Source organism: Ambystoma mexicanum, chromosome 6q (genome assembly GCF_040938575.1).
Source record: "Ambystoma mexicanum isolate Mex_15411 chromosome 6q, UKY_AmexF1_1, whole genome shotgun sequence".
NCBI lineage: Eukaryota > Metazoa > Chordata > Amphibia > Caudata > Ambystomatidae > Ambystoma > Ambystoma mexicanum.
The window spans coordinates 1,560,387,259-1,560,405,128 of NC_090937.1; the positions used below are offsets into that span (position 1 = coordinate 1,560,387,259).

The 17,870-nt window shown below is 43.1% G+C and overlaps 1 protein-coding gene across 1 annotated transcript in view; it reads left to right on the forward strand.

Moving 5' to 3' along the window:
- Positions 1-17,870, forward strand: part of SIGLEC1 (sialic acid binding Ig like lectin 1) — a 267,397-nt gene that overhangs the window by 137,094 nt on the left and 112,433 nt on the right. Inside the window, exons 11-12 of the mRNA XM_069632266.1 lie at positions 12,717-13,022; positions 15,667-15,921. Coding sequence (XP_069488367.1) covers positions 12,717-13,022; positions 15,667-15,921 — 561 coding nt within the window. The remainder of the gene's footprint in view (positions 1-12,716; positions 13,023-15,666; positions 15,922-17,870) is intronic.

The following is a 17,870-nucleotide window of genomic DNA, read 5'->3' on the forward strand; positions in this document are numbered from 1 at the left end:
TCTTATTCCCTTTGTGAGGATGATTTATGTAGTTTCCCTTGATGATGTTGACGAGGAGAGGAAATTACTGACGGGCCCATTGGTCAGTACTCACCCTCGAAAACTAGTGATACAAGATAGCTGCACCATGTGAGGACAGAGTGCAGGATTCACATACACCAGCAAGATTCAATAATCAGGACTCAGTAAATTGGCAAACGGAAGTCTGTTTAATGATACATACTTCAGTGAATGGAAATCAGAAGCAGCACGAACACCTGCCTCACCCCGACTTCCCTGAACTTTAGTGAAACAGCCTCTTTTATGGGCAAAATCCGTCATCATTGACGTCTAATTCTACAAAAAATCATCATGCAATCTAATTGGTTGGGAAAGGTAACTTAAGTATAGGTGCTATATCTGTATATGGAAAAAACGCAAGTGGATTGGATAACTCTTATCGGGTGGGCGTCTAAGCCCATCCCTCTACAACACATGTGATTGACATCACTACAAGTACGACGTCTCATTGGTTACAGTGTCTATAGGACCCTAGATTACATGGTCCCTTGTGATTGGGCAAGTTACACCCCTAAACATAAATCTCTATTTTAATTAGCAGCTTTAGAGTAGACACCCAGGTGCCTAGTGTCCCAAGATTCACCCTTCCTCCCTTCCATCAATCAGTGTTTTAGGGCTATGTGTCAATTAGTTGGCTGGTTATGGCCTCGGATCCGTAGTCTCTTATCAGGAAAAGTTATGGCACCCTCGGGTTCTGGATGACATCAGGCAGTGGTACATCTTCGCGCCTGTCTAGTCATATGCTGGTCCACAGTGAATCTGCTTCGGTTTCCAACCTTTTATGCATTTAATTCTGTGTGCGCTTGGCCAGCTGCATGGGCCTCTCTTATCTTGACCTTCACGGACGGGCTGGTATGCTCTGAAGTTGTAGCCTCGTGAGCTCATGCTCACCTCCCCTTCTCTGGTTGACCTCGATTTCCCCGGCTTGAGCCTCTCTTTGCTAGGTTTCGATTACGCTCCTTCTCCGGTCTCTGCTAGGTTCCGAAACTTGGCCTGTCAGGCCTTTGGCCGCCTGGGTATATTTCTGCTTTCACAAAATGGAGTTGCACGTGTACATTGTGCTGTATTGAGGTAGATATATGGTTGGCGCTTGCCGCTCTATTCTTCTACAAAGCATTGCAGGCAGTATTGATTTCTTAGCATCTTGCGTTTCAAGCTTATTTACACACGTTCAACAGGGCGGTTGCTTCCATCTTGTCTCATGGCATCATTCTCTTATGTTTTAACAGTGTCTCTGCCCTTTGTCCATTGCAATTATCCTCGCAGTTACAGGTACAGATATGCTAGCTTTCAGTAGCCAATTCTGTTTGTTCTCAGGGCTGCTCGGGCCTTTGGTTTTTTTCCATTGTCCTTCCATTAAGGCCTTCGGGGTTACCTCGTGGACCGTATGCAGGTATTCCTCATTTCGTGCCAGTGGCTGGTATGGCTGCCTGATGGGGTACCGTGCTGCCCAGGGTTGTCGTGTTATGACTGTTTCAACTGGCACAGATCTTCTTATGTATATGGGGCAGAGTGCCAGTGCGGCTCTCTGTTGGTTCATTTGCTCCTCATATGTCACGTACCTCGGCGAGTACTTTACTGGAAGCTCGCAATGGGGGGCAGGGATGCAGGTCATATCTGGAACCTCCTCTACAATGACATTATGACAACAGTTACAGTTATTGCAAGGTAAGGTCCCTTTGAATACTGTAGTTGACGTTCTTTTACAAATAAAGTCAGATTTGATCAGATGGTCACAGACGGACCTGCTCTTATTGTAATTGCAAAGAGGTATTGTAGGGGAAAGGTTTGCCAATTATGGGTCCAAAGACAAGGTGTTCCAGTTTCTTTTGATCATTTTCTTAACTTGTCCACTCTGTTGGGAATATGTGGTAATGTAAATCAGATCATTGTCTCTCTTTCGAGTACTTGGTTGTAGTGCTTCTTGTCGTGTTATACTCTTTACTTTTGCTATGTCCGTTTGAATTTGTATTGGATCGTAGCCTCTATTAAAAAATTTGGTTGCTAATTCATTTGCTTTTCTATCGAATTCACTTTCTTCTGATACGATTCTTCTGTATCGCATCAGTTGGCTCAAAGGTATGCTTTCAATTGTTCATTTTGGATGAAAACCTGAAGACAAAAGGATGCCATTCCTATCAGTCTTCTTGATGAACACTGTTGTTTCCAGTCTGTTATTCTTAGAGTAGACAAGTACGTCTAGAAATTCCAAGGATGTTTCACTTGATTTATATGTGAATTTGATCCTGGGTGCCAGAGTATTCATAAAATCAAAAAAAGACTGTAGTTCTGCTTCAGGTCAGGTCCAACACCAAACAGGTCATCGATGTAACTCACTAAGAATTTAAGTTGGTTCTTCCAAGTAGGGTTGTTGATCACTCTGGTTTCTTCCAGGTAAGACATGTAGATGTTGGCGTAACTGGGAGCCATTGCAGCTCCCATCGATGTTCCACAAATTTGGATTAAGTATTGTCCTCAAACATAAAGAAATTATTATTGAGTACGATGGTAAGTAACTTCATGATGAATAGACTGTCACATTTAACTGCATCTTCTGAATTTAACAAGACCCATTCTATTGCTTCTAGACCAGCTTGATGCATGATATTAGTGTAAAGGCTGGTGACATCCATTGTAAAAAGTAAATCTGTTGATGAGTTGAAATTAAGTGTTTCCAATTTAGTCAAAAAGTGGTTAGGATCTTTAATGTATGTTGTTGCTTGCCGCGCAAATGATTGTATAATTGTGTCAATATATTGCGCTAAGGGTTACAATAGGCTATTTGTTGCTGTTATTATTGGTCTTCCTGGTTGATCCTGTAGACTTTTGTGAATTTTAGGTAGGCTGTAGATTGCTGGCATAATGGGGTGCAAAATCATCAAAAATGCTTTAGTCTTGTGCATAATGATTTCTTCTATTTCTGCTTCATCCAATGTCTTTTTATGATCTCTTCAATTTGTTCAGTGGGGTCAGTTGGTATCTCCAGGTATGTATCTCGGTCTGATAATTGTCTTTCAACTTCCATCTTATATTTAACTGTGTCGAGGATCACTAGGGCACCCCCCTTTATGGGCTGGCTTGATTATAATTTCCGGGTTCTCCCATAGCCTATCAAGAACCTGTTTCTCACATGAGGTCAAATTGGTCCGCTGTCTTTTCCAAAAGTTAAGTTTCTTAAAGTCTTGAGGACTGATTTCTGAAATGCCTCTAGGACACAGTTCTGAATTGGCAGCAGAAAGGTACTCTTGGGTTTCATTTCTAAGAAGTTGGATTGCTGACTACTTGTTGTGGTTTTCAATAGAGTCAAATAATAATTTCAGCTTCATTTTCCTGCATTAATTTGAATAAATCAATTTTCTCTTTCAGTAGGGTGCTTGTATAATGGGGTACAAAGGAAAGACCTTTCTGAAGTGTTGGTAGTTCAAAGTTAGTAAGCTTGTATTTTGAGATGTTCACTACTAAGTCTTCTTGAAAGGTATGTTCACTTTTCTCTGAGGATTTCTTCTTTTGCCCTCTTCGGACCTTATTCTGTCTAAAAAAGAGTAACTAGTCGGTGGTAGATTAGCAGATGCTTTCGATGTGCTTGGCATTTGGGAAGTATCCCTTTGCTCTTTATTTCTTTCTTGGATATGCTCCACCGGTTCTTGTGGGTTTTCTAATTCAGTACTAGAGGGCTCTGATGATACTGGCGTTGTGTTAGGGTAAGGGTTTTTCTTGTTGTAAGGTTGGTATCCTCCTTTCAGAGTACCTTGTTGGTGATAATATTCCTTCCAAGAATAAACAATATCAAGTTTGTAGTCAAGAGTATCTCTTCTGAATTTGCGTAGTTTACTTCTTCGAGTAGTTGAGATAGTTCCTCTTTAGTGATGTATGCTTACAAGGCTTTCTTAGTTGTTTCTATATCGGACCAAGGTTGTTTAGGGATTTAGCTAATTCCTCAATGGTTAGGATGATCAAATCAAGAGAACACTTATTCAGAATAAGCCGCCATCCTTTAAAAAACTCCGGGTTTTCTTTACAAAGAGTAGGTTCAAGGTCAATTCTCAAGCCTCTTGGGATTCATTGAGATCTAAAGCATTGTGAGAGAGTTGTAGCATGTAGCCGTTGGTTAATCTCGCGTTGCATTAGTCTTTCCAATTGATAGATAAGTTCTTCAATTTTAGCATGGCCCCTAATTCTTTTTCAGTAGTTTTAATAAGTTTCAAAATCCTATTAGCTTCCTCTTCAAAGAACACTAGAGTTTCTGCTTGGTTAGTTGTGAGAGACTCTATTTTCGAAAATGACATGTTATTGGTAAAATAATCATATGGTGCAACCCCTAGTGTTGGTGTAGCAACAAAGGTACAAGAGCTAGTTGGGATGTAGGGGTGCACACTCTCTTATGGTAGACTATTTTGAAATATTACATATTGAGACATTTTTGATACCCCATTCACTTACAATTATTTAGTGTATTATACTTTCAGAAAGAACTATTCAAGATATCTAATACCTGAAGAAGGGCGTTGTGCCCGAAACGCGTAGTACAAGATAGGTGGATGAACACAACTCGTCATTAACCCTAACATCTCCTATCAAGATATCAGGACATCCTTTTGAATCAATCACGAAAAACTACATTCTAATTGTGAACCTACCCTGGTAGCACTCAATAATATTACCAGTCCCATGTCGGTGATTCAATGCTAAGGGCCTGATTAAATGTTTGGAGGTCTATGTTATATTTCTGCATTTTAAAGGTTGAACATAAAAAAAACGTTTCTTTGGGTCAGTTTTGTGTGGCCTTTAAAATACAGAAATGTGACATTCTGAACCCCCCCTCCAACTGCTAGGAAGGCGATCCCACATCACCCTCTGACGCACTTGCTCGATTTCTAGAACACTGCGGGTTTTCAGCCCCCAAACCACACCATTCATCACCCACCGCCCCCTTCCCAGCCCAACACATTCTCCTTCCTCTCTGACACAGTCAATGTAAACACACTTTGGAGCGGTCTCTGAGTGATCTTTCTAAATCAGCCATTTTTTAAATTCGAATATTGAAAAAAGACCATTTCACTTATTACCAACGTTTGGTGGTAGAGATGTGTTACCAAAATGCTTCGATTACACCACATTTTGTGTGGAGTTAATCACTCCCACACAAATGCATGACTGCATGGAGTAATTACCAGATGCGGTAATATAAAACCCATGAGGCCCTATATGGAATAATTCAAAGGTGTGCACGTCTCAGAATCTTCCAGACCCTTCATGTTACTGCATGCTTATCGCCGGTGGCAATGGTCCTAATGTTTGGTAGTATTACTGCCAAATGACCAATCAGTTCCTACGAGTAACAAGCCTACCATAGTTACCACAGCGAGTAAATTGTACTTACACTATTGGGGAAGGAATGAATAGTATAGAGGTGCAGGTCCCATTGAAGGCGGCAGTACTGGGTCACATCCTACACAAAGACAGTAAAGTTGTTTGTCCACTCATTCTTGGAGCATGAATGAGTGTCTGCATCGCCAGGAGCTGAGCCACTGCTCCCCGGTCACATCAAAGTATTGCCTCACACCAGAAGAATGGCCTAACTGCATGATGCTCAGTGGGCTATCTAACAGATGCAAAAGGGCTCAGGGTTAGGCTACAGCTACCAAATAGGGAGTGCCTTTGCATAAGATGAGGACATCAGAAAATAAGAAGCTAGTGTCGACGATATTGGAAAGACCTCAGGTGCCAACTGTCGTAACCTCACCAGTATGTGTGGATTATGGCAGCTTGGACAGACATTAGCTCATAGCTTGTAGCAACCCAATTCCCCTAAACAGGAATTCATATAATTGTTGTACCTGCCTGTATAGCTCCCTGAAATCAGGCCAATACTCCCAACATCGATAGTACCAGATGTGCGTTTTTCTCACCCTTTATGTCACTGCACTGTTCAACTGATGTGTTCAAACCAGTGGAATATATATTTTTCATTTTAGTTTTCTTCTAAAAAAAGTCACTTGCATGAAGGCAACAGGGCACTATACAAAACTTTAATGTCCAAGCTCTATACAAACCGTAAAAATACAAAGATAAACAATACAATTAAAAATAAACATAACAAATAAACTACAGTTTGAATAAGCGATTTGCTATTACAAGGGAAGAACAATTTTCTTTATTTGAAAAAGGAAACCATTTTAACATCTTGTAGAACTCACTAAAGGTTGGCCACGGGAAGAGGGCGCGTGCGTGCGCCACAGTTGTGGCACTGCAGTTTGGTCTGCTTAAATGTCACTCCCAATCTTTGATTCTCTTTACTTACGATGGCTATTTCATGTATTTAATTTGATTTATTTGTGTATAGTTCCAACACGAACTTTTAAAATATCAACACTACTCAAACACACGTACAAACATCAAATCCAGTAATACCGACATATTTACAAAACGAATATGCATGCACGATCTATTAAAACTCTTAATACAATAAAAATACATTCATCATCTTTTAATTTATACATATTGATGTTTCAATTCAACGTATAAAACATCTTCATCTTGAAACAATTTCAGCATGTCAGGCAATTCTCAGTCACACCTTTGAGATATTTCTGCTTTGCCCATTTTGTCAATCAATTAGATAAGGGACTACTCCTCTCCAAACCTTATAAAGTGCCAAGTGCATCTTCCTAAAATCAGTATTTATTTATTTCATTTATTTGCATTTTTATAGCACTCACACAGCCTGGGGGCATCGAGGTGCTGTTACAGGATTTTTTTGTCTTAGTTGCATATTTATACCGTGCTTAAATACCCAGAGGTGTCTAAACTGCACCCGGGATCGAACCTGTGTTGCTTCGTGTCATCTTGGCGAGCACGTTGCCACTGAGCTATACTCCCGGACAAAATAGCTCAGAGGATTTGATCGCATTAAGGTCATGGACAAGGGGTCCCAGAATAACCATGTATAACAGTCCCATAGACGGGCACTCAGTAGGGGCGTGTTTGGCGGTCTCTCAATTTGTTTTGATTTGACACAATCTGCAAAATCTGTCATCTTTCACAAGCCTCCATTTGGCCCCACAAACACCCCGATCTGGCAACTGGTTCAGGCACATTTCTAAACGAGAACTGTGCACTGCCAGGTCAGGGCAAAGTAACAAATATAATTCAGATTTCATATAACGATGTACCGCCTGGACCACACACTTATATCCGCTTAATTTTGCAAGATGGTCATAGATGCTTTGCCAGTCCCATTTTACCAGACAACGGCTATAAGCACCATTTAAAGTGGAAAAATCTGAGGACCAATTTAGATCTAGGAACTAGTCCTAAAAAGAATTTCACACAAGGCTCCTTGTAGGTCAAAATTAGGTCAGGGCCATAACCACCCGTTTTTGCCCAATAAAGGGCAACTGGGGGACGTTATTGCCTTAAATAAAAGAACAGCCGTGCGTATGAAGAGCTACGCTTTCAGTGAAAGCAGTCCTAGTTCAAGACGCACATCTTCAATCGAGTCAGACCGAGGTAACCCCAGTACATTACTCCAGAAGAGGGCCTCCGTAACTTCTAGCCACTTCAGGTTCTTTATCACCCATTACTCTAAACCATACAGAGTTGCAGGCCAAAACCACTGTTTATAGACTGTCAATACTCCACTTAATGAGAAGCCTGCGTGTTCAGTGGTATATTTTCTCAACAAACAAGTGATTTGCTCTGCACTTCTGGATTTAGCTTCAATTATATCACCATACGCAGAAGTAGCCGACATCTCCAGCCCCAAATATTTGCAAGATTCAGTGTATTCAAAGGGGCCTATGTTTACAGTTATCCTACACGCATATTTTATTTAGCAAACACTATCATTGCCTTAGTTTTATTTAAGTTCACTGATAGCTGATTCTCTATCGAATACTGCCCCAGTTCATTCAGCATGGACATCATCTGTGTCAGCATGGGGTCAAATATAGCCAAATCATCCGCATATAACATCGGTGAGACCGGGCAAGTGCCAATTTTCAGGGGGCGGCATACACTACCACTCAACCGACCGAATAGGCCAGATATTTAGATATTGAACAGCAAGGAAGCAAGCCTACATCCCTGCCTTACTCCCCTGCTAATACGCATCTGTTTGGACAGAAGTCCATTATCTCCCAGCCAAATCTGTGCTGTCATGTCAGCGTGCAGAGCTATGATTACTTCTAGTAACCAACTTGTAACGCCCCACTTTCGCTTTTTCTTTCATAGGGTCAACTTGATCAAAAGTGGACATAACGTCCAAAAATGCAATATACACTGAAGGGGTTGTCAAGGGTTTTGACCCATGTTCAATCAATAGACTGGGTAGATGTGGGGATGAGCTGTCGCCGCCCATTATTCTATCCCAGAACAAACTAAATCAATAGACTGGGTGGATGTGGGGATGAGCTGTCGCCGCCCACATTCACGCCAGAATCCAGGAGAACTGCGCAGTTGGCACAAGACCACTCCAAAGATACAACCTTCTTCTGGGGGGTTCCACATCACCACTCCACTGTAAGGATGCCATCAAAACAATGTTAAGCAAGGGTCCTATTCTATCAAGCAAAAGACCACTCTATTGAAATGCAGTAATTCAAGACAGATCCCAAAAATGGGTGCAGTACCAGCTTTGTCCACAAACCAGTGCTAGCGGTCTAAACTCTGACAGTAAGACTGTATCTCAGGAGTGCAAGAGGATCCAGCCTAGCAGGGACTTCAAAGCCTGTTGGTTAATTAGAAATCTTAGCCACCTACTGTTCCCAGAGGCCAAGAGGCTGAGAACTCTTAACACCCCAGAGACTCACAACAGGAGGCAGGATATCACATGGCCCTTCTGAGTGAGAGGGAGGGGGTTTCCCCTTCAGCCTGGAGGAGAGAGACAATAGCCCCTTTCAGTTGAATGGGGTATGTTAATTTTGAATATTGACAGTAAACAGAGAGCTGCCCTCACGATTTGAGTCCAAACTCCAATTTCTACGGTGTTCTAGGACCAAACCCCGCTATTTATTGATATTACAGACACCGGGTTTATGCTAGAAACCTAGTAAATAGCTGGAATGTGTGGAGAAGGAGGGTGTACAGTTGTGTTATTTTTTATGAAAACCCAATATTGCAAAACCAGCCAAAAAGCACAAAATGTTGTCATTTTTTAATGCAAGCCCCCATGAAGATCAGAGCCGGACAAGCATGGACCATAAGGAATATATAATGTGTACATGTAATTTCAACAAATTGTGTATCTGGGAAATATGTATTTGGATCAGAAAAAGATGTGTGTGCACATTGACAAGGGGAGTGTCTTTCTGTAAGCCATAAAGATGACACACAACCCAGCTCCCCAATCAAGGGAGAGGGGAGAACTGGGCCAATGACAAGTGAGAGGGGCAGGCTTAGCTAGGCCCAGGCACACACCCATTTTCAAAACACATAAAAAGAGACTGCTGGGACAGGTAGAGACATTCATTTTCCATTTCTGCGGAGCATTTTGACGGCCGACATCACATCCAGACAGAGACCAGAACCAGTGACCCATAGACTACAGAACTTTGAACCTAGAAGGCCCACTGCAAGCAAAAGTATTCTCAGCAGGCCTTCAGAATCCAGCAAACCTAACCAAACTATTCAACAGCCGGGCAAGCTGTTTGAATTCTTTGCCAAGAACTTTTGCCGGAACCGCAGACCAGACCCAGACCGCTGTGAGCAGAACAAGAGATCCGGATCGCTGTGAGCAGAACCGGTGCCTGATTGACCCGCCGAGCAGAGAGAACCGCGTTGACCAGATCCGTGACGAGGCCTATTTCAAATTTATATTGTGAGTACCTAGCAGAACTGTGCAGAACCAATCTCTTAGTTAAAATAATCTAATCCAAACTATTTTAGCCTATTAGAACTGCCTCCAAGAATCGTGTCATTCTGTCATCTTTAAAACTGAACACTGTCACCTGTCATTTTGAACTTTTAAATTTCAAATCCGAAAAACTACCTTCACAAAATCGTCCGTATCTCCGGAACCGTTTGTGCTAGGACCGAAATGTAACTTTTATCTTAAAGCTAGGATTCTAGGCTTTCCAACGAGCCTAGAACCGACTTCCTTATAGTGCCTCCGTAATCGGGCTCGACGCACGTGACTAAATTTGCCGCGATTTGACAATTTGCTCAATTTCAGCCACATGTAAAAATAATTGTCCTAGCTTTGCTTGCTGAAATTCGTGTGCAACCTGACAATCATTCATAGAGCATTGCTAAAGTGAGCCTGAACTAATATAAACTAGATATCACCCACCCTGAATCTCTAGAGGGAATTAAAAGCATTTTAGCACATTTCTCACTTCATTGTCATCACATTTAAAGCACTTTGGGCCTGTGTTTCAAACTTCTACCTGTTTTCCTCTAAGCTTGCTGGGGGGGAACTGAATTTCGTATTGTATTTGATTGCATTCCTGAGAACTGTGTGCTCCTCTTTCCATCTCATTATATTGCAAAAAGGGGGCGGTGATATGCCAGAGAAAAAGTGATTATCTTATCTTTTGCTAAAATCATATCAAGTTATTTCTTTACTGCATTTTATTCCTCATTGCTTTTGCCTTGAAACCATAAAAGTATTTTTGCTACCTTATCCATCCTATATTAACTCCTCATTGATTGTAAAGAAGTGCGCTAGTGCCAGATTACCCATTGTTGATCAACATTATTATTAATTTATTATAAAAGTGTGATATATATCTTGTTAATTTTTCAAATAAATCTTTTAATTTGCAAAACAAACCTACTTCTTGGCTCAGTGGGGTCAGGGGGATTCTAAGAGGGGGGTGTTATACAAGGGTTGTCATCCAGAGTACTGAACTGGACATAAAAATACATCAATAAGGGTTTTCCTCAGCATCCCAGACTAGCTGGCATTGACTTAGCTGTAGTGTTGATTGAATATCACTTACAAGGTTTGACACATTTTTGCCTGTGTGATTATCGTGTCCAAGGCCTACCTTAAAATGTGGTTTCTACATTGTCCATGTTATGATATATTCTCCATAAGTTAGTCACACTTGGCTTTGTCAGGTCCTATAGGTGCTCTTGCAGTTCCATAAGGTTATTCACATTAAGCATCTGCAAGCTTTGCTCAGAATCTCTTGTACCTTGCAGGTGCTGCGTTGCTGCATTTGGCTAAATGGCAAAAAACAATAAAAGCAATTGTCATTGCTATATGTGTCTGTCCTCTAACTATAGAACTGTACGCTCGTGTTCTTCATGTATTCGAGTGTGTGTTTGTGTCATGTGGTGCAGATTGCACGTGTGCTTAATGTCTAACGCTGCTATGTTGTGGTGTCTCTAACAATGTCAGCAACATTGCTTCTTGGTGCTTAGTCCAGGCTGTCGATATGAATCTATGAGATCACTGCGCTGCCTGTAACTGCGCCGATGAAAATGTTGATGCCAATTACAGCACGGTGCAGTTATCAGATAGATAACCGTGCCCGCATCCCCTGGCCCCCCTTTTGCTTGCCACCCCCCACCTCACTTACCTTGATGGCGGCACACTTCTATGTGTGCCATCTACACCCTGCTATCCCTGCAGCGTCAGCTCCACCCACTAACGTGGCTTAGAGCCGATGCTGTAGGGTGCTTTTCTTTTTTATTCTTTCTTGTCCCCCGCAACCCCCTGACTCCCGTTATGGCGCCCAAGTAGAGTGAGGGACACCCCTGCTCTGCTTGGGTGCAGTAAATGTCGCCCTCATTTTGTGCACCCCCAAAATCGCAGTGACTGCGGGGGCGCCCAAATGAGGGCAACATTTTGGTACGATTCCGTTGATATAGGTGTGTCTGACCATGACCGGCGGCTCTTCATTCACGCATGGATAGATTTGTACCGCACCTGGTCTTTATGGCTGACTGAGAGGGTATCTCTCTGTGTATTTATTGATCATTGGTGCATTCGGCATACGTCCCAAATAGAATGGGTGGTTGCCGTGTTTACTGGCCTTCTGTCTTGTCATGAACTTGATTGGAGGGGTGGGGTGGTCCCAGGATCTTGACTCTTTAGATCGTAATTTATTTAAAGTCTTTTATTCCAGTAACTCATTCACTTGTATGTTTGAGATGTAGTTCAATCCTTTTTTTTAAAGAGGAATACTGGGGTACAATGTGCTTTTAAATAGCCACATTGGAAAAGCATGATTAGGAAAGATAACATTCTGCCCATTGAATCCGCCCACGGTTGGACATATACAGACACCCCAAGTGTTACTGCATTATTAACAACAGAAAAAGAAAACTGAGTGAAAGCCATTTCCAAACACTAGGATAATATTACATTTTATTTGGAAATGATGTACACAGAACCAATTCACCAAAATGGAAATGTCAGGAAGTCCTTTACATAATTAGGAGACGGCAAGTTTCATTTTCCGAGACTTCCACACAGTACTGTCATTTAAAACAAAGCATTCTTACAAGTTTGAGAGTTATTAAATAACTTGATTGGTTCCCATGATTCAACTGTTTAACACAAATGTCTACGAATCTCAAATGTATCTTTATAGTCCACTGTGTTATCTATATATTCTGCAATGTTTCTCTGTGGATTTTCTTACAGAGGTGTGTACATTTGAAGGGCATTAAACTTCACTGACATTGGTATCTTCTTCTTCTTCGAGATGCCCCCAGGAATACGCTGATTAAATCCTTTTTGGAGTCCCGCGAAGGGCGTTTGGCCATCATCCACTGCACCACCGACAGCAACCCACCTTCCAGTCTCACCCTGTACAGAAATGATCAACCAGTGGCTGCTAGTGACCCCCAAACCCAGATCACGACCCACCAGCGGCTCAGCGTAACCTCGTCGCGCAATGCCTTGAAGCTAGAGATCCGGGGTGTCATGGTGGAAGACGAAGGAAGATACCTCTGTTCAGCAAGAAACGCTTACGGGACCTCATCGCAGTCTCTATATTTCCGTGTGCAGAGTAAGTAGCGTTTTAGCATAGGTTGGAAGTACTGACAGCCCTTGGGCAGTTTACAGCTAGACTGCGGGGTAGGCAGACTAGATTACAGTTGTGAAACTGGTGCAACACATGTAAAAAGATTTTGCTGAAGGTTTTTCTTGAGAGATGGAATTTCTCAGCATTTTCTTAACACTGACAGTAATGGATTCCTTTAGAATAAAGATTCCTTGAAAGGTGGTGGTGTTCTGCATGGTTTGGATCAGCCTGAAATTATGGGCACACATTGTACTTCAGAGAATGAGGGAGCTTGTGAAGACTCGAACATACTAAATAACCACTTCTGATGCATTACGCATTGTGGTGAGCCTTATTGTGTCTGTGTCGTCCACGATAAAATAGAACTACTACAGCATACTCATCTGAACCCTCATCACAAGGGTATAGTGTCAATTCATCCACAACCTTTTTTTTTTTGGGTGGGTGGCCAAGGGCATATATAGGGTTGGGGTGGGGGGGGTTGGAAAATAAAAAAAATCGGTAAATGAGGGAGGGATTGGGAGAACATTTCTAAATGTTTTTTGGCAAAATGTATGCGGCAAAACAACTGTCGTAAAAATGGGTGCCGATGAAATGACATGAACCATCACAAGGAAGCCCCAGTGACCATCGCCCCAATCTCATAAACTTTAGGAAAGCAGTTCAGCTCCATCTAAAGATGGTAGAAGACGCCAATTATGATGACGCATTCACTACTACTTGCGTTTCCTGAAGAGGCCGAGAAACTCAGAAAGAGAGGTAATGGCAAACACAAATGCCAGCTAAAATTCAGAGTCTTAGAATACCTACTAAGCAAATCCACTCATTTAAAAATATGGCAGTGGTGCCAATAACACAATTACCCCTCTCTACTACCCAGGTCATTTCACAGATTCAGTTTTGAGCCATAAATCAGTTTCCAAACCACTGTGAATCATAAACACTTGCCTGATCACAGCCAAAGACCTCCACAAACATATCCAATTGTGTTTTATTATTTGTGAGAAGAAGTAACAGGGCCAAGCAATTCTAGGTAGCAGGGCCCAGAATATGGGATGCCTTACCAAACTGTTTCCAAATGTAAATGATCTTACTAGATGTATTAACGTTCTAAAAGCACATCACTCTGAACGCGATGTGGATTAAAGCCACCACGCACCCATACAATAGGACTCAGAACTGAAGGTGAACTACAACTTTGATGCACTCAAAATTAAATACATTATTTTTAACCCCTCTGCTTGATTTGGTTGGGGATTGGGAAATGCGTTCTCTCAGATACCGGGTGATTCAGAATACCTGCTAGATGAGTCGATGAACAGTTGACGTGTTTTTGTTTACAGGTGCCATCTTGCATTTTCATATTGGCTGTTTGGTCTCATGGGATTGGCACCTCTTCCTGCTGTCAAAATGCCAGTGCTCCACAATTTGAAGCCGGAGATACCGCCACCTCGTCTCCTCCTCGCCTCCTCCACTTGCACACCCGCACTACACTGAATGTTGGTGGTCAGAGGATCACAAAGGGAGGGAGCATATTGGTGAGGGTTCAAACCCAACCATAGCAGGCTGGAGATGGGCCCATGTGACACTGATGGGAAGAGTAGGCATTCAGCCAGTCCATCCTGATGACGGCTCAAATCCAGCCATAGGGGGGCCAAAGATGGGCTCATGTGGTGCTGAAGATGGAACCATGACCCATGCCACCCCCGTCCCCGTTTGCACTTCTCCCTCTATCCCCACCCCGTTGCACTTATCTCCTTTAAGCACTTGCATGGTAGGATTGTCACAAGGCCAATACAACCGTCTCTTTGATTTCCTGTTGTTTTTTCGGATTATATCCCATGCCCACCCCTCCTCTTGTCTTGTGGAGCCTTGAAACATTTGTTTATAGGCGGCATGAATAAATAAATAAATAAATAAAATAGTAAGAGTGGACATTCAGCCAGTCCCATAGTGGGACCGACATTGTGCCCATGTGCATAGCTCTCAACCTTTTGTGTTGCAAAGGCAGATGAAAACATCTGATTTTTAGTTTGGTGGGTGAGGGCTCTTGGGCGTGCAGGAGGCTTGGCGGTGACCCACAAAAAGTGTGTGAGCTGAGAGCTATGCATGTGGAGTTGATAGTAGGAGTGAACCTTCAGCCAGGCCATCTTCCATCTTGGTGAGGGTTCAAACCCAGCCATAACGGGGCTTTAAATGGGCCCACGTGGCACAGAAGATGGGCCCATGTGGCGCTGATAGTAAGAGTGGAACTTCTGCCAGTCCGCCCTTCCTTGAGCGCCTCTGTCATCTTGAAAATTGGTTATCATGGCTCTCATTACTACCATGCTACATAGCTTTGATTTTTTTTTAATGATTTTTTTTGTTGTTGTTGTAAAAAGCACAATTGCTGGCCATGGCGGTCAAAGAACATGTGATGTCACTTCCTTTCAAGTCATTACGGATGATGAAGGGTCATATGATCTCTCTGTTGCTTACCCTCTGAATGGTGGCACTGAATGCATGCACTGCTGCCCTTTTAATCCTGGTCTTCCTTCATTGCTGCTTATGATGAAGAGATGAATGAATGAGTTGGTAATACAAATATTTAGACATTGTCTAAGTCTCTTCTGTTTTCTTCCTTTTTAAGCGGCTCGAGTTTTGGTGATGCCATCCACAGAAATTCGCGAAGGTGACACCGTTACCCTGACCTGCGAAGTTGCGAGCGGTACGCAGGAGGAGGTCAGCTACGTATGGTATAAAAACAGCAGGTGGTATCGTGAAGATTCTGGGAGTTCCCTCGCGTTTCAGCGGATCCGCAGCCATGATTCTGGATACTACCACTGCAGGGCACGCGACAAAGAGGGCAGCAGCACTTCACCGTCAGTCAGTGTACATGTGTCTTGTGAGTTTATCAGAAAGTTTGACTTTTCAAAATTACAAGGCTAATGAATTGCTTATATCACAAGTCACAGACTTGCACCTCTGTAAATAGCAGATTTGTTGGAGAGAGCCTGACCACTGCCACCACTGATGTGTGCAGCTTTTCTGAGGTGGTTTTAGACATTCAATGTGTGATGAGTTGGGTTCCCATATATTTGCACCGTTCCTGCATGTATGCATGGTGGACTTCAATCAGACCGGCCCGCCCGGTCGACCGCCCGGGGTGCCTTTAGCCCCCCGCCACACCAGCTCGGGGGAGGCTTTCAAGGTGTCCCTTGAGCTGGCGTGGTGATAGAAGGCAAGGCAGGTGCCCTATTGAAATGAAATGCACCCCCTTGTTGTGCTGGCGCCAGGCTTTCGCGCACGGGAGCGGCGCATTTAATAATAATACGGCGCTGATGATTTCGCATCGATGCCCTATTGAAGTGGTTACCTCACACCTCTGGTGCGGGAGCGGGGTGGATTTCATTAGAATAGGGTGCTGATGCGTTAGCATTGGCTCCCTATTCCAGTGATTAACTTCCTGCTCTGGCGCAAAAGCACGGATGTAAAAAAAAATGTGGCACCCCCAACCTCGCCGGCATTGACCAGAGGTGCGCAGTGTTGGGGGGAGAAGTGCCACATTTTTGTTTCACTGCCCGGGGCGCTGCCACCGCTAAGGCCACCACTGAGTTTAATACTCTCATTAAAGAAATATGGCAGCCGGAATTGCAGCGGATCTCTGTCACCTGTGTCTGCTTTTTGCACACGCAAATGAGTGGGCAGGTTCATCAGGGATTCCTGCCTTTCCACCCGTATAAAAAGTCTGATGGGAGCAGAGACTTGGGTGGATTCCTGTGTTGAGAATACAGTAGATGCCCCACCTTGTGTCTTGCTACACGCGTGGAAACAAGTTGGAAACGGCACAGATGCGTGGAAACAAGTTGGAAACGGCACAGACGCGTGGAAACAAGTTGGAAACGGCACAGATGCGTGGAAACAAGTTGGAAACGGCACAGACGCGTGGAAACAAGTTGGAAACGGCACAGATGCGTGGAAACAAGTTGGAAACGGCACAGACGCTTGCACACCCACAAAAAGGATTTTTCCGAGAGTGTTAATGCATCTGTCAATTTCCAGAGCCAGGGAAACGGGGCTGTTGGTTTGCACTTTTAGGTCTTTCGGGCATGTTAGTAGCCTGCCTAACTGTCTCGGCCAATAGGAGTGGTTTGTCTTTTATAAACTTTAATAGTAACTGAGAGTTGGTTCTGGGACTCAGTTATAACTGGCAGAACACTCTAATACATGGAGGCCTGCAATAGCTGTATACAAGCCTGGAAATCAAGTTCGTAGTACAGGCAAGTTGTGGCATCACAACTGGCCTGTAATAAGAAAATGACATCACAACACCTCTCTCATCAGTTATTAGGCTTCAAAGTATTGCATTCATATACCGTTATTCAGCATTTGCCAAATATCACATAACTCTCATTGCCGATTGCTCCGCTCCCCAAGGCTGTGTGGAAGCCAGCCTCAGATGAATACTGTGTGGGGGGCCACGAGGCAACACTGCAGAAGGGAACTGCAGTAGCAACGCTTGATCCCTGCTCCTGTCAGCTATCCATCCCAGATATAAAAATACTGCTTGTGCTCAAGTTCCATGGGCCCAAAGGAGGAGGCACCCTTGGTAATTTTAACTTTTTCCCTACTTGCAATGTAATGGAAGCTAGAGAGGCTAAAGTCTATTTGCTGTTTATGGAACAGGGACAATTATCCTCTGTTGCTACAACGAAAAGGAAGAGATGCTCTTCTCTTGAACAGGGATCAAAATTAAGATTGAATAAGCAGGAGCTAAGCACAGCTTCTGGGGATCCACCATTAAAAAGTGAGCAGGAGCTACAACTGGGGAACAAGGAGCTAGTACATAGCGTA